The sequence below is a fragment of the Neofelis nebulosa genome, chromosome 15, assembly GCF_028018385.1.
Source record: "Neofelis nebulosa isolate mNeoNeb1 chromosome 15, mNeoNeb1.pri, whole genome shotgun sequence".
Classification (NCBI taxonomy): Eukaryota; Metazoa; Chordata; class Mammalia; order Carnivora; family Felidae; genus Neofelis; species Neofelis nebulosa.
In genome coordinates, this window is record NC_080796.1 from 14,489,349 (window position 1) to 14,515,588 (window position 26,240).

The 26,240-nt window shown below is 38.8% G+C and overlaps 1 protein-coding gene across 2 annotated transcripts in view; it reads right to left on the reverse strand.

Annotated features, from left to right (window-relative positions):
• WDR64 (WD repeat domain 64) overlaps positions 1 to 26,240 on the reverse strand; it is a 145,974-nt gene that overhangs the window by 43,135 nt on the left and 76,599 nt on the right. For both annotated transcript variants that reach the window (XM_058701713.1, XM_058701714.1), the window contains 2 exons: positions 5,422 to 5,548; positions 1,826 to 1,974 (listed from right to left, as the gene is read on the reverse strand). In XM_058701713.1, coding sequence (XP_058557696.1) covers positions 1,826 to 1,974; positions 5,422 to 5,548 — 276 coding nt within the window. The remainder of the gene's footprint in view (positions 1 to 1,825; positions 1,975 to 5,421; positions 5,549 to 26,240) is intronic.

Here is a 26,240-nt window from a genome sequence, read left to right on the forward strand (position 1 = left end):
AGAAGTGTTCTGATTAGGGACACAGGCATCACTTTTAGAGACAGAGAGAAAGACTTCAGAGAAAGCTATCTGTGTAATCAGGCTGGGTGTGACTGAAAAATCCAGAAACATGTCAAGACACATCATTATTTCTCTTTGGAAACACGGGAGAGGCTCTACACCTCCAGCCTTCCAGTCTAAATCTCTTCTTTTTCATGGATCTGTCATGCTCACATGTGAACTAGGCTGTCAGTGAGTAATAAAACAGAACTGGCAAGCACAGAATGGTGGCTCTCAAGGTATCTGAGGACAGGGATTGCATAAGCAAAGGGCCAGAGATGGGAAGGTGCATTGTCCCTCCGGGGAGCTGAGAGGTGTTGCAGCTGGAAGAGGGAGAGAGGGACCAAATGGAGCTCAATGGAATCACCTGGAGGCCAGGTAGCCAACCAAGGGCCACCGACTGATCTGAATGAGGCCAGTTTGGCCCTAGAGCCCACGTTGTCAACATCTGAGTGCTCCCGAGTTCAGACAGTGTCCTCAAGGGAGAAATGAGTGATGCTGCATGAACAGGTTTCAGACATCATCCATTTCCTGGCCTGAAGTAGGATCACTCTTCAACCAATCAATCATAATGAAAACTCACCTAGATGCATTCCTTCCCCCACTGCTTCTCTTACAGGGAAGACATTTTCTCCATAGTTTTAGTTTTCCTTTACTTATTTTGTAGGCATTATCAGAAATAGGTGATAATTAAGTGAACTCAGGAGATTTTGGCTCGAGAAAATTTCCAGCAGATGAGCACAAAAGGTCAAAGATTGAGAGGGGATTTAAAGGGTCCCCACAGGATGCTCTCTACTGCTTGAGCTCTCTCCTTTTGGAGATCATGCATGAAATGAAAGGACAGCATGAATGAAATGAAAGGACAACACTCTGAAGAAAACACTGCCAGCCATCACTGCTGGATGGCTTCAGTGGTTGTAATTACAGGTGTACTCAGGATAGCTACATACCCTGGCCCCTGGGGAACATAGTAATGACAGGACAGAGGAATGCAGAGAAACAGACATAGGTATCTACATCAGGCAAACCTGGATTCATATCCTAGCTATGATGCTTACTAGTTATATGATCTGGGGCAAGTTTCTTGATTGCTATGAGTCCTAGTTTCCTCATCTTTAAAATGTAAACTTTTATGTGTCCACAGAAAACCAGTGTGGAGATTAAATAAGATCATGGGTTTGAGGCACTTGGCATACATCCTGCACCTATAGGGGTTACAGTAAATATTATAAATTTCTTTCCCTTCCTTCTTGACGTATCTTCTTCCCATAGCTCAGATTTAAAAATCATCTATCATCTATCATCTATCTATCCTAGTTCTCTTTCCTTGATATATTTCCTTTAAAATTTCTATTCTGATAGTAAAAACGAGCTTTATATATTTAATTGAGTGTGTGGCCTAATAAGCAGTGTAGGGGTGCCTGGATGGCTCAGTCGGTTGAGAATTAGACTCTTGATTTCAGCTCAGGTTGTGATCTCATAGTCATGGGATTGAGTCCCAAGTGGAGCTTTGTGCTGAGCACGGAACCTGCTTAAGATTCTCTCTCTCTTCCTCTACCCCTCCCCTGCTCATGTGCACTCTCTCTTGAAAGAAAAATAGCAAGCTGTCTGAGCTGGCTTAAAACACTTGTTTTTCATATGTGCATGAACGCTTAAAAATAGCTCTACTGTTGAGTCTCATCAGATGCACCACTACAGTTACTTAATTTCCCAAAGACTTACCTGTAAAAAGAGAAAATTCTATTAGCTCTGACTTTTTCTTTCCGAAGAGCCAATATGTACTCACCTTAATTATGGATTCAGAGCAGATAGTAAGGACTTGGTGAAAATATCTGTTGTAAAGCATGACATTGATCTCTCGTTCATGAGTGTGAGGAATCTGTTTTGTATCTTGTACCATCCTCGTCAGAGGATACATGTCCATAACACCAGATCCTAGAACAGAAATAAGTATCTCACAAATACCCAATATTAGAAGTTTTGAATCACAAAGGATTTTACTCAATCATTTGTGTTTGGAAAGAACCAATCAGTGGGATTAGTAATATCAGTTCCTAGGATATCTAATGAAGTGAAAACACATTCTTTTTCTATAAGACATTTTTGACAAATAAAGCCTATGTTATTCAGTAAGAGAAAAACATTCATTTTGACGGCTTCATTAATTTTCAAGTACAGGCGATTTGGATTCGCTGATATCCTATTTTCAGGGACCCCCATTTTTCTATTTTTTTACAGTCTACTGTCTTCCTTCTTTTAGAGAGCCTACCACATGCCTCTCCATCTGGTGTATAGTAGCTTTCTGCTGAAAGGTCAGCTTTCTGCTGAAGGTAAACTTCCATTTAGTGATTGGAATTTATTGTTAGAGAGCCTATTCCAACCAACAAATGATAAAGCACTCTGTAAACACATTCCTATTAAATGTAATGAAAGAATGGTTGCAAGCCAGTGCTTGCAACATCAATATTAAATAAGATTAATTTCTAAATCACCATGGGGAAGTAGATGGAGAGCAGATATTCCTTATTTACATTTTCCTAAGGGGGTAGTTTGGTTTTACAGGAATATATAAATGGCAAATATGATTTAACTCTCAAAATCAACTATGTATTCTGTTTCAGTGTAATGTCTAGAAATATAAATAAGAATCTCAAAGCATTTCAAAGATCAAACAAAATGAAACTTCTCTGTTTTATTGATGTGGAGATTAAATTACCAAAGATAAACCCTTTGTATTGAGTTTCTCATGACTTCCCAATCCCACCTGCACCTGTAGGAAAAGGTTCAGCAGGAGTTACTAAGCACTTTCCTAAGGTGCTTAAATTTTAAGATAGGGGCGCCTGGGTGGCTCAGTTGGTTGAGCGTCTGACTTCGGCTCAAGTCATGATCTCACAGCTCGTGAGTTCAAGCCCCGCATCGGGCTTTGTGCTGGCAGCTCGGAGCCTGGAGCCTGCTTCGGATTCTGTGTCTCCCTCTCTCTCTGCCCCTAACCCACTCGCATTCTGTCTCTGTCTCTCTCAAAAATAAATAAACATTAAAAAAAAATTTTAAAAAGAAATTTTAAGATAAAATCTGTTCACGTGTAAAGAAGGACTTAAAAGGCTTTTCTGGTAATATTTCTCAGTTTGAATGTCCCAGTATGGACATGTGAGAGGAAAATAGTAACCAAATAACCAACACTCAGAGCTCTTTGGTAGATCATTTAACATTATACTGTGACTAACTTTTTTCAGAACTCACATCAACAAAGCTAGATATGCTTATGAACCAATGGTAATGCTCTACATTTTGGCTATGCAAACAATGCAGTTACAGAGAAAGAATGTGGTTTCAGGAACCAGAAGCTCTGGTAATGAATCCCAGCTCTACCTTTTAACCTTGTGTTTTAAAACTAGTCAATGGGGGGCGCCTGGGTGGCTCAGTCGGCTGAGCGTCCGACTTCGGCTCAGGTCACGATCTCACTGTCTGTGGGTTCCAGCCCCGGGTCGGGCTCTATGCTGACGGCTCAGAGCCTGGAGCCTGTTCCGGATTCTGTGTCTCCCTCTCTCTGACCCTTCCCCATTCATGCTCTGTCTCTCTCTGTCTCAAAAATAAATAAATGTTAAAAAAAAATTTTTTTTAAAAAACTAGTCAATGGAACTGTTTTAATATTTCGTTTGTCATTTATAAAATAGGATAAGCAGTAATTCCCAACTCATGGGGTGGTTGTGTGGGTCAAATGAAAGCACTTTGTAAAAGAACTTTACAAAAGGTAGTTGTATTAACAGAGGAATAATAAAAACGACAGTAACAACAGTATATTTTACAAAACATTTCCAGAATGTGGTGCTGCTGTCATTGGGGTTTAGAAGATTACTATGGCGGTGTCATTTGAATCAAAGCATGAAATAGAATCTGAGAGATAAGCTTCATGTAATTCTGATGTCAAGTTGATGGTTGCATTTGATGTAAGCAATACACAGAGCTCTATATTTTTGTAGGTAAAGTACTGTCAAGATTACATAAAACTGGGAAGTAATCTTGATTTTCTCTTCTCCTTCCTCCTCTTCCTTCTTTTGTCTTGATACTTGAGTCCTTAGTTACTCTGATGATAAGTGGGTTGTAAATGCTGAGCCCACTAATCAAATATGCAAGTGGGGATACCAGGAGAATATGCTTACAGTCATTAGCATGTTATTTTCAGAGGAGGTAATAAAGAGGAGGGGTGCTTATACCTAGAATTAAGTTCTGTTTTACAAGGTGGAAAATTGTCAAGTATGAAATGCTGTTTTGGAAAAAGACCCCCAGAGTTAAAAAATAATTATATTTTCCACCAACAGAGATAGCACCATTTCCCTACTCTAATTAATCTCACAGGAACTCAGAACAGGTGGTCAGTGGGAAAATGCTTAGGAAATGCATTCTGAGTTGGTGTTCCAGAAGGAAGAAGTACTGTTAATATTGTGTATTTTTTCTTCTAAAGCCAGAAGGCATGCATGTGAATCACATTTAACCTAAATGCCTTAGCAGAATCTTTTGTGACTTTAGGAAGCATTTTTTGTTTGTTTGTTTTTTAAGAGACAACAAGAAAAGGAAACAAATCTGTTAGCATCAGCCGTGGGGATCTGTCATTTGGAACTCTATCCTCTCTCTCCACTTCATTGTCTAGAAGCAAAGACAGGTGGGAGGGTCAGCACCTTCTAACTGACTGTCTCAGCACCAGAATGCATGGGGCTAAATTGCCTCACTTGAACAAAGGGGGCATTGATTCAGCGTTCTGATGCAGCCACTCTAAAATGGATTATATTCCAGCTTCTGAGAGTCATAACAGAGCTGGCTTGCCTTCTATGCAGCAACACATCACATCCTACTTCTTGCTCAACCCAAGCCATCATCCTAGACTCAAGAACTTAGAGCACTGACCTGGTCTTTTTGAGGAAGTTCACACGTTTTATCTACCCGGTAATGGAAAGACAGGACAGGGTGGAACTGAATTAAATATCTACTGTGATGGGGACACCTGGATGGTTCAGTCGGTTCAGTGTCCGACTCCTGATTTCAGCTCAGGTCATGATCTCACAGTTGTGGGATCAAGGCCCAAGTTGGGCTCTGCACCGAGCATGGAGCCTGCTTACAATTCTCTCTCTCTCTCTCTCTCTCTCTCTCTCTCTCTCTCTCTCTGTCTCTCTTTCTGTCTCTTTCTCTCTCTCTCCCTCTGCCCCTCTCTCCCACTCACTCTCTCTCTTGCTAAAAAAAATAAAATAAAATCTACTGTGATGAATCACAGTTTATATATTCCCCTTCTACTTTTGCTTTTCTTCTGGTTAGTTTTCTTCAAGTGATAGTTAAAAAGGTTAAAAGTCAAGATAAGAGTTTTGTCTGCCATTAATTGGGTGCACTTACCTGTAATAAGCATGCCATTATTGGAGTCATATACCATAGAATAAATCTGCATATCTCCTGGTCCTCCCTGGCTGTCATGGAAGATTTGTAACAGTGAAAGAGTCTGTATATCCCACACCCTGAAAACCTGGGGAAAGAAAGAGCACAGTTCACCACTTTGACACCCTATGTTCCCCACTCAAAGCTATTTAGGTGAAGCATTTTCAAAGCCTGCAGTATGCTCTTAAAATCTTGCAGCAAGTAGGATTTACGTGATGAGCACACATTTGCTAAACTCCAATTTGGTTCTTGGTTCAATTATTGTCGGTTAATATCAAGTAAATAGCAGCAGCGATTAAAAGTTTGCCTAGAGGAACTAGATTTTTCTATCATTACAGAGAAACAGTATTCTTCTTTAAGAATCTGGAGGGCTGATCATGACTTACAATTCAAATGAAGCCATCTCTCTACATTATGGATTGGAGAATAAATAGAAGATTTATATTTTATTTTATTTTTTTCCACAATAGGATTTGTATTTTTTTTATTTATTTATTTATTTATTTATTTATTTATTTATTTATTATATGAAATTTATTGTCAAATTGGTTTCCATACAACACCCAGTGCTCCTCCCAACAGGTATCCTCCTCAATGCCCATCACCCACTCTCCCCTCCCTCCCACTCCCCCTCAGTTTATTCTCAGTTTTTGAGTCTCTTATGCTTTGACTCCCTCCCTCTCTAACTTTTTTTTATTCTTCCCCTCCCCCATGGTCTTCTGTTAAGTTTCTCAGGATCCATATAAGAGTGAAAATATATGGTATCTGTCTTTCTCTGCATGACTTATTTCACTTAGCATAACACTCTCCAGTTGCATCCATGTTGCTACCAAAGGTCATATTGCATTCTTTCTCATTGCCAAGCAGTATTCCATTGTGTATATAAACCACAATTTCTTTATCCATTCATCAGTTGATGGACATTTAGGCACTTTCCATAATTTTGCTATTGTTGAGAGTGCTGCCATAAACATTGGGGTACAAGTGCCCCTATGCATCAGCACTCCTTTATCCCTTGGGTAAATTCCTAGCAGTGCTATTGCTGGGTCATAGGGTAAAACTATTTTTAATTTTTAAGGAACTTCGGACTGTTTTCCAGAATGGCTGTACCAGTTTGCATTCCCACCAACAGTGCAAGAGGGTTTCCGTTTCTCCACATCCTCTCAAACATCTATAGGCTCCCAATTTGTCATTTTAGCCACTCTGACCAGCGTGAGGTGGTATCTCAGTGTGGCTTTGATTTGTATTTCCCTGATGAGGAGTGATGTTGAGCATCTTTTCATGTGCTGGTTGGCCATCTGGATGTCTTCTTTGGAGAAGTGTCTATTCATGTTTTCTGCCTATTTCTTCACTGGATTATTTGTTTTTCAGGTGTGGAGTTTGGTGAGTTCTTTATAGCTTTTGGATACTAGCCCTTTGTATGATATGTCATTTGCAAATATCTTTTCCCATTCCATTGGTTGCCTTTTAGTTTTGTTGGTTGTTTCCTTTGCTGTGCAGAAGCCTTTATCTTGATGAGGTCCCAATAGTTCATTTTTGCTTTTAATTCCCTTGCCTTTGGAGATGTGTCAAGTAAGAAATTGCTGCAGCTGAGGTCAGAGAGGTTTTTCCTGCCTTATCCTCTACGGTTTTGATGGTTTCCTGTCTCACATTCAGGTCCTTTATCCATTTTGAGTTTATTTTTGTGGATGGTGTAAGAAAGTGGTCCAGGTTCATTCTTCTGCATGTTGCTGTCCAGTTCTCCCAGCACCATTTGTTAAAGAGACTGTCTTTTTTCCACTGGATGTTCTTTCCTGCTTTGTTAAAGATGAGTTGGCCATAATTTTGTGGGTCCAATTCTGGAGTCTCTATTGTATTCTATTGGTCTATGTGTCTGTTTTTGTGCCAATACCATGCTGTCTTGATGATTACAGCTTTCTAGTAGGGGCTAAAGTCTGGGATTGTGATGCCTCCTGCTTCGGTCTTCTTCAATATTACTTTGGCTATTCAGGGTTTTTGTGGTTCCATACAAATTTTAGGATTGGTTGTTCTAGCTTTGAGAAGAATGCTAGTGCAATTTTGATTGCGATTGCATTGAATGTGTAGATAGCTTTGGGTAGTATTGACATTTTGACAATATTTATTCTTCCAATCCATGAGCATGGGATGTTTTTCCATTTCTTTATATCTTCTTCAATTTCCTTCCTAAACTTTCTATAGTTTTCAGCATACAGATCTTTTTCATCTTTGGTTAGGTTTATTCCTAGGTATTTTATGCTTCTTGGTGCAATTGTGAATGGGATCAGTTTCTTTATTTGTCTTTCTGTTGTTTCATTATTGGTTTATAAGAATGCAACTGATTTCTGTACATTGATTTTGTATCCTGCAAGTTTGCTGAATTCATGTATCAGTTCTAGAAGACTTTTGGTGGAGTCTATCAGGTTTTCCATGTATAATATCATGTAATCTGCAAAAAGTGAAAGCTTGATTTCATCTTTGCCAATTTTGATGGCTTTGATTTCCTTTGTTGTCTGATTGCTGATGCTAGCACTTCCAACACTATGTTAAACAACAGCAGGGAGAGTGGACATCCCTGTCGTGTTCCTGATCTCAGTGGGAAAGCTCTCAGGTTTTCCCCATTGAGGATGATATTAGCTGTGGGCTTTTCATAAGTGACTTTTATGATGTTTAACTATGTTCCTTCTATCCCGGCTTTCTTGAGGGTTTTTATTAAGAAGCAATGATGAATTTTGTCAAATGCTTTTTTCTTTTCTTTTATTAATGTGATGTATCACGTTGATTAATTTTCAAATGTTGAACCAGCCCTGCATCCCAGGAATGAATCCCACTTGATCATGGTGAATGATTCTTTTTATGTGCTGTTGAATTCAGTTTGCTAGTATCTTATTTGCTTTGCATCCATATTCATTAGGGATATTGGCCTGTAGTTCTCTTTTTTTGCTGGGTCTCTGTCTGGTTTAGGAATCAAAGTAATTCTGGCTTCATAGAATGAGTCTGGAAGTTTTCCTTCCCTTTCTATTTTTTGGAACAGCTTGAGAATGAAAGGTATTGTCTTTGCTTTGTATGTCTGGTAGATTTCCCCAGGGAAGCCATCTGGTCCTGGACTCTTATTTGTTGGGAGATTTTTGATAACTGGTTCAATTTCTTCGCTGGTTTTGGGTCTGTTCAAGTTTTCTATTTCCTCCTGATTGAGTTTTGGAAGTGTGTGGGTGTTTACGAATTTGTCCATTTCTTCCAGGTTGTCCAGTTTGTTGGCATATAATTTTTCATAGTATTCCCTGATAATTGTTTGTATTCCTGAGGGATTAGTTGTAATAATTCCATTTTCATTCATGATTTTATCTATTTGGGTCCTCTCACTATTCTTTTTGAGAAGTCTGGCTAGAGATTTATCAATTTTGTTTATTTTTTCAAAAAACCAACTCTTGGTTTCATTGATCTGCTGTACAGTTTTTTTTAGATTCTATATTGTTTATTTCTCCTCTGATCTTTATTATTTATCTTCTTCTGCTGGGTTTGGGGTGTTTTTGCTGTTCTGCTTCTATTTCCTTTAGGTGTGCTGTTAGATTTTGTAGTTGGGATTTTTCTTGTTTCTTGAGATAGGCCTGGATTGCAATGTATTTTCCTCTCAGGACTGCCTTTGCTGCATCCCAAAGCGTTTGGGTTGTTGTATTTTCATTTTCATTTGTTTCCATATATTTTTTAATTTTTGCTCTAATTGCCTGGTTGACCCATTCATTATTTAGTAGGATGTTCTTTAACCTCCATGCTTTTGGAGGTTTTCCAGGCTTTTTCCTGTGTTTGATTTCAAGCTTCATAGCATTGTGGTCTTAAAGTATGCATGGTATGATCTCAATTCTTGTATACTTATGAAGGGCTGTTTTGTGACCCAGTATGTGATCTATCTTGGAGAATGTTCCATGTGCACTGGAGAAGAAAGTATATTCTGTTGCTTTGGGATGCAGAGTTCTAAATATATCTGTGAAGTCCATCTGATACAATGTATCATTCAGGGCCCTTGTTTCTTTATTGACCATGTGTCTAGATGATCTATACATTTCTGTAAGTGGGGTGTTAAAGTCTCCTGCAATTACCACATTTTTATCAATAAGGTTGCTTATGTTTGTGAGTAATTGTTTTATATATTTGGGGGCTCCTGTATTCGGCGCATAGACATTTATATTGTTAGCTCTTTCTGATGGATAGACCCCATAATTATTATATAATTCCCTTCTTCATCTCTTGTTACAGCCTTTAATTTAAAGTCTAGTTTGTCTGATATAAGTATGGCTACTCCAGCTTTCTTTTGACTTCCAGTAGCATGATAAATAGTTCTCCATCCCCTCACTTTCAATCTGAAGGTGTCCTCAGGTCTAAAATGAGTCTCATGTAGACAGCAAATAGATGGGTCTTGTTTTTTTATCCATTCTGATACCCTGTAGAAGACTTATATTTTAGATGAAGGGTTTCACATTGCTCTTTCATGACTTAAGAAGATAAACCATCTTACTAAATGAGGTTTCTAAGAACATCCCCCTCCTGCTGCCCACGGATGTAAGTATTATAGAAGGCAGTTTAGGGATGGTATAGATATAGTGGGAGTGTGGGGAATAGGTTATTCAAGCTCTCCTTTGAGAAAGAAAAGAGAATTACATAATTACTCAAACAGAGCTCGAATTGATATAAAAGAATAGAAAGGACAATAAAGTACAAATTCAGCAAAAGTAGGTCAAATTTACCCTTTGTCATTTGAGATAACTGGTCTGTCTTAGTCTTATTAATTATTCTGTCTTTGTAAGCAAGTTACAGTGTGATTGAATTTCAGAAATAAGTTTGATTTGGTCAAAGTTACATTTTCTAGCATGCATCCTTAAATAACATTTTCACTTTACAATAGTTACTATTAACCTAATCATTTGGAATATTTGTTGAGCAAATGAATAATTATTATAAGAACTACCTATGAAGTAAGTAGTTTCGTTAATAGGGATATACTGTCTTCTTATTTGAGACACTTGTAAGTGAGTTAAAGGAGCTCAAAACTTCACTGTTGCAAAGGCAATTTGATTCTTATATGTAGGAGCATAAAGTTGTCTAAGTCATGTGATTTAGGGAACACTGGTAAGGAGTTTTGCCTCAAATGCATACACTTTGTAGGCCAGTGTTACTCAGAACTTGTACAGTTGGAAGTTACTTCCTTTGTTCTAGTAAAAACACAAATTTGGGAGAGGGTAGCTAGAACATTGAACCTTATCAGTCTTTTGTATCATAGGGTAAATGAGTATAACGGACTATTTATGAATTTAGGTTCAGAGCCCAGAATAAGAGACAAGTAGGAGAAAAACCTAAAAGAAACTGAGGAGTGCCAAAGAAATTTATCTCTATTCAAATTGTTTCTGATTGTATTGCTTTCACCAAGATGCATTCCTGGGTGGCAGGCTTTTTACTATATGAGTATCTGTTCTGCATTGTGGTTGCTAAAAAGAACAAGGGAATGAGGCAAAAGAGGATCTGCGTTTCAGTTATAGCCCATCACTTAAATCCCTTGAGCCTCTGTTTTCTTGATTCTACAACAGACATATAACATATAGCACTCTGCACCTCACTGAATTGATGTGAACATGCTTTTAAATCTGTAATGTTTTCTATAGACTCATTCTGTTTTCTTTTTTTGTGTTTCTCTCTTCTTTAGTGTTCTGTTCTTCAGGTTTTTTGTGTGGTTTCAGGGAAGTGGTGACTGCTGGGCTGGCTGATCATGCTGCAGTCTCAGGGCTCTCTGCTGCCCACTCCCTCATGTTGCCTCTGTTACCCTCACACTAGATTGCTCCCAATTTCTAAAGCCCTCCTTCTTTTTCTGGTCTCTGCACACCACATACTTTTCTTATCATCTACAATTTCCTTTCAACACCCTCTATTGTGTAGTTAACTGCTACTCTTTCCTCAAATCTGTCATAAAGAGAATTAAGGAGTCACAGTTCAGTAAGTTTATGCCCTGAGGAGCCATTTCTTCTCCAAACACAGAGAAATAGTAGAAAAAATATTAAAGAAGAGAGAGAGAGAAAGTAAAAGAAATAACAAGGCTTCAAAGCAAGAGACATATCACTATGGATCCAAACAAGAGGGGGGCAGGACCAGAAGCACCTCAGTGCTCCAAGGCAGAACATGTCAGTGAAACTGAGAAGCAATAGGCTGTGCTTTACTTTCTTTTTTTTTTTCAATATATGAAGTTTATTGTCAAATTGGTTTCCATACAACACCCAGTGCTCATCCCAACAGGTGCCCTCCTCAATACCCATGACCCACCCTCCCTGCCCTCCCACCCCCCATCAACCCTCAGTTTGTTCTAACTTTTTAAGAGTCTCTTATGCTTTGGCTCTCTCCCACTCTAACCTCCTTTTTTTTTTTTTTTTCCTTCCCCTTCCCCATGGGTTCTTGTTAAGTTTCTCAGGATCCACATAAGAGTGAACACATATGGTATCTGCCTTTCTCTGTATGGCTTATTTCACTTAGCATCACACTCTCCAGTTCCATCCACGTTGCTACAAAGGGCCATATTTCATTCTTTCTCATTGCCACGTAGTACTCCATTGTGTATATAAACCACGATTTCTTTATCCATTCATCAGTTGATGGACATTTAGGCTCTTTCCATAATTTGGCTGTTGTTGAGAGTGCTGCTATAAACATTGGGGTACAAGTGCCCCTGTGCATCAGTACTCCTGTATCCCTTGGGTAAATTCCTAGCAGTGCTATTGCTGGGGCATAGGGTAGGTCTATTTTTAATTTTTGAGGAACCTCCACACTAACCTCTTTTTTGTGCTCTACTTTGATCCGGAGGTATAGTGTTGAGAAAACTGGGAGACCGGGGACAGAGGGGGACACTGATTTCTGACCTGGAACTAAACCAAGACTACTTCTGGCTCAGGAACTAGACCTATTTCTAGACTGGATCCCAAGGGGACAGGTGGGGAAAGGCTATAGATACAGAGGAGTGAGCATACAGACACATGTGCCAGTGTGTGCACACATACACAGAGCCCTAAATGTGTAAAAGGAACTAAAATTTTTAGAAAAACTTAGAAGAGGATATCCTTATGCACTTAAGAGTTGAAAAATATTTCTTCAATAAGCAAAGAAAGCATGAGCCATAAAAGATGGATACATTTAACTGAATTAGAATAAAATATCTCTGTTCAACCAAGGCAACAATCCCAAAGCCACAGAGGGTAGCAACAAGTCCAATGGTCATTGGTCAAGTTAGATAAATATGTGATACACATACGATAGAATACTGCATAGCTGTTAAAATAAATGAACTAAAGCCATATGTTATAACACGGATAAATCTCAGCATATAGTGGTGAGTGGAAAAAAGGAAATTTCTGTAGGATCTATTCACTATATTTATAAAGAACATTGAAACATGCAAAATAAAACTATCTACAGTTTAGGGACACTTATATGTGTACTACTGGCATAAAAACATAGCACTTGTTCAAAATGAAAAAAAAAAAAAAAACAACCAAAAAGCAAAAGGTCAACTTCTTTGGTCACCCTCCTAGCTCTAGATGCCCATAATATCTGTATACAGTAATAGCAATTAGAAATTGTCATATGATGTCATATGTCATATGATGATTTACTCAGTTGCCTTCTCTATTAAACTGTGACTTGCTTAAGGGAGAAACCATGTGCTATTTGATTGTTTTCTCAGTGTCTTCTGTGTTCTCTGTAGTTAGGTTGGTTACTTAGCTGGGTTTTGGTCTGCTTACTTGCTTATTCTCTGTCTTGGTCCAGACCTTGAAAGAATTTATAATGTTGCAGCACTGTGTAGGCAGTCAGTATGCTGTAATCGGATAAATCAATTAATAAACGGGGTAACGTCAGAAAACAATTCATTGGCTCTGTTTTTAGGTGGTCTTAATGTATTAGCTACTTTGGAGGAAAGGAGGGTAGTGTTATCAATTAGGCTCTAGAATCTGTCGATTCTAGTTCTCTTCTCTATTCATTTCCCTCAGGGTGGACAGTGTTCCTGTGGCTGGTGTTAGTGCCTCAAAGCCTGAGAGACAGAAGTGGAGCCAGGTTGGGCCTGAAGGGCATTAGGAAGGGCAGCATTTCAGAAAGAGACTGAGCTGCTGTAGAAAGAAAATAATCTGAGAGGATAGGTGACTTCCACTAGAGAAACCCTTGGATGCAGAATGCAGTATTTATAAATTATAAATTAAATATTATTACATATCTGTCTAACACAGAGATTACAAAAAATATTCACCTTCTAGTAGCATTAAAAATAATGATTTTCAGGTGCACCTGGGTGGCTCAGTTGGTTAAGTGTCTGATTCTTGGTTTCAGCTCAGGTCATGATCTCAATGTTCATGAGTTCAAGCCTCACATCAGGCTCCATGCTGACAGCATGAAACCAGCTTTGGATTTTTTGTCTCCCTCTCTCTCTGTCCCTCCCCCGACCATGCTTGCGCACACTCTCTCTCTTAAAAATAAATAAACCTTTTTTTTAAAAAAGACAGTTTAAAAAATAATAAAATGATTTTCAAACAAATTGGGAATGCAGGGGTTCAGTGACAGGATTTTTTTTTAACACCAGGAAAAATTGAATTGCAAGGCTGCAAGTCTTTGAGGATAAAGTTACTCATCCCCAAATATAAAAGAGAAGGACAATAGGAAGGCCTCCCCTGAAGCTTTGTGAGGAAAATTAATAAATAAGGATAAAGTAAAAATTTTTGGAAACTCTACATGTGTCTGAGCCAGGAGTGAGGATTGTTTTGATTCAACCAGGTTTTCGGTCTTTTCTTGCAAACTCGATGCCAATCACTATTATCCAAACACATTAATAAACTCTTCTTTTTTTTTTTTTTTTCTTGATGGGTGTTTATTACAGAGTGACTAGAGCAGAATATCAGATGTGTAGACATTGGTTTTGGATACACAGAAAAAGGATTGTAAAAAGGTGCAAAACCAACATGATATGCATGATTCCTTATACAGCAAATAACTCTGGAACTCTGAGCTAGCTGCCGCAGAAACAAAAGATCAGTAGAAGCACTATTCCTCCTGTTCTTGGACAGACCCTCATTGAGGCAGGAGAGTAGATATGACACATGACATTATCATGCATTGTAAGGGCTATATTTGAATAGACGTTGGAACAATTGTGGGATGCTAACACTTGTATTAGTAGAAGTCTTTAGAATTGCAGTGTCATTTAATAGAGGGAGGGACATGGGGAATTCAGCATTTTTGATTTGTCAAGGGAAGCTGGGATTTTGCCAGCCTTCCTAATTTTACCTAATGTCTACAAGAGGTTAATTAGGTTTTAGACCCCAAATGAATCAAATTAGGGTTACATTATTTTCCATAGGAAGAGCCTAAAGATCTCTGATATTAAGACTCTTTTGAGGGCTAACACAGTATTATAGACAAATACTATATTTGAAAGCAGGGGTATGTATAAGAGTGCAATAGAAATGGTAGGCATTCAATGTTGATTGTGTAGCAAATTCAGTGCAAAAATGTATTTTTTAAGCTCTTCCAAATAACAAGAAGAAAAAAAAAATTCCTACGTGGAACTAAAACTGTTGATTCTGTTATCTTGTTCTCACATTTTTCCTGTGTGATAACTGGCAAAACGGAAATGAAATGAGGACACCCAGCATGCCTTTAAAAATTAACTTTTTAATTACCACGTTATTATATGTGCCTGGTAGAAAATTTAAAACAGTACAAAACCCAGAGTACCCTTTCCCACCTACCCACTCCTTCTGGGATCTCCAGTTCAACTTCTTAGGTTAATCACTGTTGGGAGATATCGCCTCTGAAGGCAGAAAACTCAGTGGAATCCTCTTTCACCATTTACTAGCTGTGTGACGTTGGCCAAATCTCTTAACATCTCTGAGCCTTAGTTTTTACATTTGTAAGGGAGATTATATCAGAACCTGTCTCACAGAATTGTCACAAACGTTAAATGAGGTCATATATAGAAAGAGCTTACATCAATATGAGGGCATATTTACTGAAATGTACTTCATTCTTTTTAATGGCTGTGTAGTATTCTGTTGTATGAATGCTCCATAATTTATTTTAATTAGTTTCCAACTGATAGAATTATGCTTATTTCCTTTATTTTCTTTTAGTAAAGTGATAGTGAACCTCCTTGCACATGTAATTTTTTATAGTAGTCTAAACATACCTGTTTGATAAATTCCAGAAATGGAATTTTTGTGTCAAAGGGTATGAGTGTTTTAAGTTTTGTTAGATTGCCAAAGTCAACCTTGCTTTTTGAGAAGATTACAATTTGATGACTTCCTGATTTCAAGTTGCAAAACCAGCTTTCATAATTTACTCCAGTTCTGTAAGAGAACTGAACTTGATGTTTTTGTCATTCCTAGGTTTTGCCATCAAAGATTTTTGCAAGTTTTGCCTTATTTACTCAACTAGATTTTTAACTCCCTTTGGGCAGAGATTATATCAAAAGATGTTTAGTCACAGGGCCTGATATAGTATTAGACACTTAGCAGGGGATCGCATATTATTGCTTGATTCATATACACACAGTAGGAAGTCAAGATTTCCAGGAGGATAGCTTTGAGATACATCCAGTTTACCAGCCAAAGAACAGTGTCAGGCTTTTGCAAGAATTACATTTACTAAGGAATGAAAGTTAATGGCAACTGTATACCCAGAGAGCTACCTTAGGTAGACAGTAGTGAATATGTGTGTGTGCACATGTAAATGTGTGTGTGTATTTGTGCAAGTGGTCTGGTGGGCAAGGGGGTGGGGTGAAGAGGGAATAGTCCCAAAGGGCAAAACTCAGAAGCTCATAGCCCATCTTAAGCAAAAGTGTAATGACAACAAAGTGTCCCAGGTTATACAAATAGAGAGTGACAGCCACAAACGGAAGGAAGTTTCATGTAGGGGCTGGTTCTCCACTGTTTTGTGGGGCACATTGTCTCCCATCAGTCAGAACTATCAACAGGGCCTTTTGAAGATGTTCGATGAACTATTCTGGGATTAGAGACAGAAAGAAGGCAAGACGTGTACGTAAGCAAAAAGCTTTCAGACTCTTCAGACTGCTTCAGACTCTTCAAGTTGAGTCTGAATCCCAAAGCATGAGTCCCTTTCTCTTAGTTTGTATTTTTTCTTTACAGTTGGTCACTAAGGTTTTACTAGCTAAGGATTCCTAACATATATTGATCTTCCCCAGAAAAATTTCCAACAGTCTGCTTTGAGGACAGATTAGAGGCAAGTAACTCTTCCTCCTGAGGATGTTGCAAATCACAGTTTACCCAAAATGGAATGTCCCAAGCAGCAAAGGAAGGACAGAAGGTGACAAAATGCTGACAGTAGTAAAATCTGGCTCTTAATCATGGATGCTTCCAGTTATCCAAAAAGTAGGGGGAAAAAACCCAACTGGAATTTACATCATATAGAATAATCTCATACAAGAAAAAAAGCATAAGGAGTAAAAACCAGAAAAGAGTTCTGATTTTTATGAGTTAAGGGTAACATATTTTTAAAGGTCAGCTTTTCCTCCTATCCCTGGGTCTGTTTCAAGGACCCACATTTCTTATTCACCAAAGAGAGATGAACTCCAGTTTTCTCTTGGTGAAAGCTTCATGGAGGATGTGATATTGCACTGACATCTAAAGGCTCAGTAGAACAGCTGAGTATGGGAGGAAAGCATCTACAGACACAGGCAGGAAAGCATAAAGACTTTGGGGAAGGGCTGGGTGAAGTTTAGACTATCTGAATACAAGTAAGTAGCAACAAAACTAGAAAAGGTATCTGGTTCCAGACCATGAAGAGAAAACTAGAAAAGAGAATCTGAACTTTATTTATAAGGCATGAGGTGGCTTTGATGATATGTAAGAAAGTTAAGTAGGTAAGAGGATGATCAACATGACAGTGTAATATTCGGATGATGGGGAGATGGAAAGGACTGAAGTAGGAGGACCACAAGTGCCTTCTCATGTGACTACGTAACTGGGAGCCTCTCAGTGGGTCTGCACGAAGGCCATATCTGTGGGAAGAAGAATGAGGCACCCGATATGAAAAACATTGCAGAGGCTTGGAGACTGGCCAATGTGAGGGGTTAGAGAGTCAGAAGGTTTAAAAGTGACTTTGAAGTTGGTCATTGTTCTGTGGGGAACAGATGCTATCCTTAACAGCTAGAAGAAGACCAGAAGTCAGGAAAAGGAGATTTGACGTGGGAAATTAATTCAGTTTTAGATAAGCAGGAATTTTGGAAAGGATAAATAAGAACCAAACGGTCCTTTAAGGAACCTTGAAGATAGAGACGTTGAGTGTAAGAAGAGAACTGATGCGACAAGGGTCTTGATGGTGCAGGGTTAGACTAAGAGAACGAAAGTAGGGATTTGATTCAGGAAGGAAGAGAAATTTTTGGCCTTGGGCAGGAGGAAAAGAGAGAAAGTAGCTAAAAAAACAGAAAAACACAAATATTTTGAGGTGGGTAAGATGGAAGTTAATGAAGCGACTCAACATTGTCAGCTTAGTAGAAGATGAGGTAGCTTGTGGAGTGTGAGAGCCATGTCAGGGGCTCAAGGAGAGTAGATTTTGTTTAACCTCATGTAGAATTGACAGGTATTCAGCATGAGATGAATATAAATGACTGAGTAGCATGAGAAGCATGGGCTTTTTGGAAAGCCTCACCCTGTTCCATGCCACATACCACACCCATAATCTACCCCTGTGTGGCCGCAGAGGAGGCTCAGGACAAAAGCAGGTAGATCAATACAAGTCCTGTCCCCACTATGGAGAGTGGGGAGCACCCGTCTTTCTGATAACTGCTGATGTTAATGGTGGGGGGGGGGGTGCTGGTTACATACCAGGCACTGTGTGCCTGCTCCTTACCTTATCTCATTGCATCATCCTCACATCAACCCTATGAGGAAGGTATTCTATTACGCTCCTCAGCGATCTCAAATAACTCATCCAAGGTCACACCACCTATAACTGTCAGAGTCACTCTTCAATTTAGGTCTGCCAGGTTTTGGAGGCCATTCTCTTAGCCATGCTGCCTGGGAGCAAGACAGTAGTGTCCTCGTCACTTAGGACAGGATCTTAGACAAGGTCAGGAATAAGATGGCATCTAGCCAGACTGCAGGCCAAGCAGGCAACCCCTCTGGCTTGCTTTGACATTATGCACCTGGCACCTGACTTCAGGACATTGACTCTTGCTCTAAGGCACACTCCCAGTCGAGTCAAGCTGCGCCTTTTCTCAGGTTTCTTCATATCACTTCCAAAGTGAAAATTAAAAAAAAGAAAAAAGCAACTGTTAAACACCCATTTGCAATCTGTTAGAAGTCATCAAAGCATGTATATTTCTCTCCTCATAGCAAAAAGAAGAAAAATAACCTTTGGTATCTAGACTGTGCTTGAGAAAGCTGACCACCATGTTTCCCACTTTTTGTTTCTTCCTGCATCTGTCAGGGTTCATCAGCTCTTCAGGAGCAGGAGGTGTGGCTCAGTGGCTAAATGCTTGAGCTCTGTGACCAGAAATACAATTTTAACATCTGTAGAAGAAAACAATATCTGGGTGGAAAGTCTGCAGAACTAGGAGGAAGGATGAAAATCTGCTGTAAGGGCTTCGGAAAAGGCATGTCATAGGCATGTGACTGGCCAGTCATTTATTTTATTTTGTTACTATTTTTCTTAAATGTTTCTTTTTTGAGAGAGAGAGAGAGAATCTTTTTTTTATTTAACTTTATTTTTTATTTTTTAAAATTTACATCCAAAATTAGTTAGTATATAGTGAAACAATGATTTCAGTAGATTCCTTAATGCCCCTTACCCATTTAGCCCATCCTGCCTCCCACAACCCCTCTAGCAACCCTCAGTTTGTTCTCCATATTTATGAGTCTCTTTTGTTTTGTCCCCCTCCCTGTTTTTATATTATTTTTTATTCCCTTCCCTTATGTTCATCTGTTTTGTCTCTTAAAGTCCTCATATGAGTGAAGTCATATGATTTTTCTCTTTCTCTGACTGACTAATTTCACTTAACATAATACCCTCCAGTTCCATCCACGTAGTTGCAAATGGCAAGATTTCATTCTTTTTGATTGCCGAGTAATACTCCATTGTATATATATACCACATTTTCTTTATCCATTCATCCATCGATGGACATTTGGGCTCTTTCCATACTTTGTCTATTGTTGATAGTGCTGCTATAAACCTGGGGGTCCATATGTCCCTTCGAAACAGCACATCTGTATCCCTTGGATAAATGCCTAGTACTGCAGTTGCTGGGTCATTGGGTAGTTCTATTTTTAGTTTTTTGAGAAATCTTCATACTGTTTTCCAGAGTGGCTGCACCAGCTTGCATTCCCACCAACAATGCAAAAGAGATCCTCTTTCTCTGCATCCTCGCCAACATCTGTTGTTGCCTGAGTTGTTAATTTTAGCCATTCTGACAGGTGTAAGGTAGTATCTTACTGTGGTTTTGTATTTCCCTGATGATGAGTGATGTTGAGCATTTTTTTATGTGTCAGTTGGCCATCTGGATGTCTTCTTTGGAAAAGTGTCTATTCATGTCTTTTGCCCATTTCTTCACTGGATTATTTGTTTTTTGGGTGTTGAGTTTGATAAGTTCTTTGTAGATTTTGGATACTAACCCTTTATCTGATATGTCTTTTGGAAATATCTTCTCCCATTCTGTCAGTTGCCTTTTAGTTTTGCTGATTGTTTCCTTTGCTGTGCAGAAGCTTTTTATTTTGATGAGGTCCCAGTAGTTCATTTTTGCTTTTGTTTCCCTTGACTTCGGAGATGTGTTGAGTAAGAAATTGCTGTGGGCAAGATCAAAGAGGTTTTTGCCTGCTTTCTCCTCGAGGATTTTGATGGCTTCCTGTCTTACATTTAGGTCTTTCATCCATTTTGAGTTTATTTTTATGTATGGTGTAAGAAAGTGGTCCAGGTTCATTCTTCTGCATGTCGCTGTCCAGTTTTCCCAACACCACTTGCTGAAGAGACTGTCTTTATTCCATTGGATATTCTTTCCTGCTTTGTCAAAGATTAGTTGGCCATGTGTTTGTGGGTCCATTTATGGGTTCTCTATTCTATTCCATTGATCTGAGTGTCTGTTCTTCTGCCAGTGCCATACTATCTTGATGATTACAGCTTTGTAGTATAGCTTGAAGTCTGGGATTGTGATACCTCCAGCTTTGGTTTTCTTTTTCAAGATCGCTTTGCCTATTCGGGGTCTTTTCTGGTTCCATACAAATTTTAGGATTATTTGTTCTAGCTCTGTGAAGAATACTGATGTTACTTTGATAGGGATCGCATTGAATATGTAGATTGCTTTGGGTAGGATCGACATTTTCACAGTATTTGTTCTTCCTATCCAGGAGCATGGAATCTTTTTCCATTTCTTTGTGTCTTCTTCAATTTCTTTCATCAGCTTTGTATAGTTTTCTGTGTATACGTTTTTCACCTCTTTGGTTAGATTTATTCCTAGGTATTTTACGGGGTTTGGTGCAATTGTAAATGGGATCGATTCCTTGATTTCTCTTTCTGTTGCTTCATTGTTGGTGTTCAGAAATGCAACCAATTTCTACACATTGATTTTATATCCTGCAACTTTGCTGAATTCATGAATCAGTTCTAGCAGTTTTTTGGTGGAAGCTTTTGGGTTTTCCATATAAAGTATCACGTCATCAGCGAAGAGTGAAAGTGTGACCTCCTCCTGGCTGATTTGGATGCCTTTTATTTCTTTGTGTTGTCTGATTGCAGAGGCTAAGACTTCCAATACGATGTTGAATAACAGTGGTGACAGTGGACATCCCTGTCTTGTTCCTGACCTTAGGGGGAAAAGCTCTCAGTTTTTCCCCATTGAGGATGATAATAGCGTTGGGTCGCTCGTATATGGCTTTTATCATCTCGAGGTATGATCTTTCTATCCCTACTTTCTTGAGGGTTTTTATCAACAAAGATGCTGTATTTTGTCAAATGCTTTCTCTGCATCTATTGAGAGGATCATATGGTTCTTGTCCTTTCTTTTATTGATGTGATGAATCATGTTGTTTTGCGGATATTGAACCAGTGCGCGCAAGAGAATCTTAAGCAGGCTTCACATTCAGTGCAAGCCTGACTCAGGGCTTGATTCCATGATCCTGGGATCATGACCTGAGCCCTAATCAAGAGTCAGAAACTTAGTAGACTGAAGCCACCCAGGCGCCCCTGGCTGGTGATTTATTAAAGCTTGATGGGTTGAAAACTAGTTTATATGAAGCAATTTGAAGGAATGCTAGATGTTTAAAAATATGCTATTTTTGCTGTAATTAATGATATTACTACTAGAAATGATGAAGGCAGCTCTAGAAAAAACACGTATGGGCCAAATTTGGTGTTCTCTCTGGCTGAATTGCTCATTTCTCAGATCTTTGTGGGGTTGGCTCTTCTGGTCATCCTGGGTTCAGCTTTTCTGTCACCTCTTCAGAGGTGATTTTCAGTCACATGACATGATTGTAATTTCTTTTCATTAGAATACTTACCATGCTATTTTCCTGTTTATTTGCTACTTCGTTCAGCTCTCTCTTCCCCCAGAATGTCAATGTCCTGTGAAAAGGGCCTTATCTGACTCATTCAGTGCTCCCTCCTCTAGAAGCCAGAGCAGTACCTGTCACATAATAGATGCTCAAGAAATAAATGCTTCCTGAATAAGTAATGAACGAGATCATTTAATTTTTATAATAACCCTGTAGGCAAAAATACACTTTACACATGAAGAACCGTGTGGAAAGATATCAAGTAATTTGCCCAGTGAAGCTGCTGGGGTGTTTGAATGAGCATGATAATGTTAATACACCTGTTACGCTTACAAGAATCGGGAAATCTAATCGCTTATGTCTCTTCACCTCTAGACATGAATGGCCTAAATATTTGCTAGACAGGTATCTTTGTTGTCTTTAATTTCTCTAGAGGGGACTCCAGTTCTCAATTCATAACATGGTTTAATTTTAGTGCCTCAAAACCTTCACTGTCTTTCCAGTACCATTAATTTTTTAATGTAATTAAAATTAAAAATAGTTTCCTTATAAAAGCAGTACTTACTGTAAAAAATAGGTAAGAAAAAAACACGAAAAAAAATAATCCATTCACAATTTGGCACCCAGGTAATTACAACATCTTGTTAATCACCCCTGGTAATGTATGATAGACAAAGAAATGTTTTAAAATAAAATAATTTTTTACATGCTTTTCATTATATTTCCCAATGTTTACCTAATGTTTAGGTATTTTCCCATCAGTGTTCATCTATATAACACTGAAAGTCTGTATGATATTACTATGATGTGAAAGGACACATCACAACTTACTGAATGAAGGGGAGGGGTTGGGGATGTAGGGGGTCACAAGGTACAAACTTCCAGGAACAAGATACATAAGCCACAATGACTGTAGCTGACACTGCTGTGTGATGTGTGTGGAAGTTGTAAAGAGAGTAGATCCTGAGAGCTGTCATCACAGGGAAAGAATTTATTTTCTTTCTTTCTTTTAGTTTTTTCTATCTACATGAGATGGTGCATGCTCACTAAACTTACTGTGGTAACCATTTCACAATATGTGTAAGTCAAACCATTATACTGTGTACCCTAAACTTATGCAGTACTGTGTATCAATTATATTTCAGTAACACTGGAGAGCAAACAAACAAGTAAATAAAATAACTTACTGAATCAAAGCCCTATTTTTAAATTTTGAATTTCTCACTCTCCTTCCCATACCTCTCTTTTTTTTCTTTCCTTCCTTCTTTTTTTTTTTTAATTTTTTTAAATGTTTATTTATTTTTGAGACAGAGAGAGACAGAGCATGAACAGGGCAGGGGCAGAGAGAGAGGGAGACACAGAATCTGAAGCAGGCTCCAGGCTCTGAGCTGTCAGCATACAGCCCGACGCGGGGCTCGAACTCACGGACTGTGAGATCATGACCTGAGCCGAAGTCGGCTGCTTAACCGACTGAGCCACCCAGGCACCCCACTTTCCTTCCTTCTTAAATCAGTGTACAAGCAACAGTGCAATGAACATCCTGTTTCATGGGTCTTTGGACACTTATCTGATTATTACATTAGAATAAATGCCTAGGGGTGCCTCAGTGGCTTAGTCAGTTAAGCCTTCAACTTGATTTCGGCTCAGATCATAATCTCATGTTTCATGGGATCAAGCCCCACGTCAGGCTCTGTGTTGATGGCTCAGAGCCTGCTTGGGATGGTTTCTCTCTCTCTCTCTGCCCCTCTCCCACTCGCTTTCTTTCTCTCCCTCAAAATAAATAAATAGACATTTTAAAAAAAGAAGAAGAAGAAATGCCTAAAAGTTTATTTGTTCAAGGATCTTATTCTGGTTTTTGTTATTTTTGTTGCATTTTTGCCCCTCTGCTAATCTGTATTTAACATTTTTAATAATGTATAGGGCAACTTTTTGGGGTTGGGACAGATGGGATGGACTATATTTAGCCACTAAGTAGCTATGTGACCTTGGGTAAGTTACTTAGGTCTCATTTGCCTTTATACATACAAAATTATAATTACTTTATAGGGCTGTTATTAGCATCAAGTGAGTTGAGTATGTAAAATATGTACCACAGTGTCTGGCACTTGGTGAACATTTGATAAATGGTAATTATTATAATTCACAGAAAGTTTAAATGTTTACATAGTCATATTTCTTTTTCTTTCTTTTTCTTTTTTTTTTAGGTTGTAGCAAAATGTGCTTGTTTTTTTTTTAAATATGAAATTTATTGTCAAATTGGTTTCCATACAACACCCAGTGCTCATCCCAACAGGTGCCCTCCTCAAAGCCCATCACCCACCCTCACCTCCCTCCCACCCTCCCATCAACCCTCAGTTTATTCTCAGTTTTTCAGAGTCTCTTATGGTTTGGCTCCCTCCCTCTCTCTCTTTTTTTTTTTTCTCCTTCCAATCCCCCATGGTCTTCTGTAAAGTTTCTCAGGATCCACATAAGAGTGAAAGCATATGGTATCTGTCTTTCTCTGTATGACTTATTTCACTTAGCATAACACTCTCCAGTTGCATCCATGTTGCTACCAAAGGTCATATTGCATTCTTTCTCATTGCCAAGCAGTATTCCATTGTGTATATAAACCACAATTTCTTTATCCATTCATCAGTTGGTGGACATTTAGGCACTTTCCATAATTTGGCTATTGTTGAAAGTGCTGCTATAAACATTGGGGTACAAGTGCCCCTATGCATCAGCACTCCTTTATCCCTTGGGTAAATTCCTAGCAGTGCTATTGCTGGGTCATAGGGTAGAACTATTTTTAATTTTTTGAGGAACCTCCGACTGTTTTCCAGAGTGGCTGTACCAGTTTGCATTCCCACCAACACTGCAAGAGGGTTTCCGTTTCTCTACATCCTCTCAAACATCTATAGGCTCCTGATTTGTTCATTTTAGCCACTCTGACCAGCGTGAGGTGGTATCTCAGTGTGGTTTTGATTTGTATTTCCCTGATGAGGAGTGATGTTGAGCATCTTTTCATGTGCCTTTTGGCCACCTGGAAGTCTTCTTTGGAGAAGTGTCTATTCATGTTTTTTTGCCCATTTCTTCACTGGATTACTTGTCTTTCGGGTGTGGAGTTTGGGGGAGTTCTTTATAGATTTTGGATACTAGCCCTTTGTCTGATATGTCATTCGCAAATATCTTTTCCCATTCCGTTGGTTGCCTTTTAGTTTTGTTGATTACTTCCTTTGCAGTGCAGAAGCTTTGTATCTTGATGAGGTCCCAATTGTTCATTTTTGCTTTTAATTCCCTTGCCTTTGGAGATGTGTCAAGTAAGAAGTTGCTGCAGCTGAGGTCAGAGACGTTTTTTCCTGCTTTCTCTTCTAGGGTTTTGGTGGTTTCCCCCTGAGATCAGGAACACAACAGGGATGTCCACTCTCACTGCTGTTGTTTAATATAGTGTTGGAAGTGCTAGCATCAGCAATCAGACAACAAAAGGAAATCAAAGCCATCAAAATTGGCAAAGATGAAGTCAAGCTTTCACTTTTTGCAGATAACATGATATTATACATGGAAAATCCGATAGACTCCACCAAAAGTCTACTAGAACTGATACATGAATTCAGCAATCTTGCAGGATACAAAATCAATGTACAGAAATCAATTGCATTCTTATAAACCAATAATGAAACAACACAAAGACAAATAAAGAAACTGATCCCATTCACAATTGCACCAAGAAGCATAAAATACCTAGGAATAAACCTAACCAAAGATGTAAAAGATCTGTAATGCTGAAAACTATAGAAAGCTTATGAAGGAAATTGAAGAAGATATAAAGAAATGGAAAAATACTCCGTGCCCATGGATTGGAAGAATAAATATTGTTAAAATGTCAATACTACCCAAAGTTATCTACACATTCAATGCAATCCCAATCAAAAGTGCATCAGCATTCTTCTCCAAGCTAGAACAAGCAATCCTAAAATTTGTATGGAACCACAAAAGGCCCCGAATAGCCAAAGTAATTTTGGAAAAGAAGACCAAAGCAGGAGGCATCACAATCCCAGACTTTAGCCTCTACTACAAAGCTGTAATCATCAAGACAGCATGGTATTGGCACAAAAACAGACACATAGACCAATGGAATAGAATGGAGACTCCAGAGTTAGACCTACAAAAGTATGGCCAACTAATCCTTGACAAAGTAGGAAAGAATATCCAATGGAAAAAAGACAGTCCCTTTAACAAATCGTGCTGGGAGAGCTGGACAGCAACATGCAGAAGAATGAA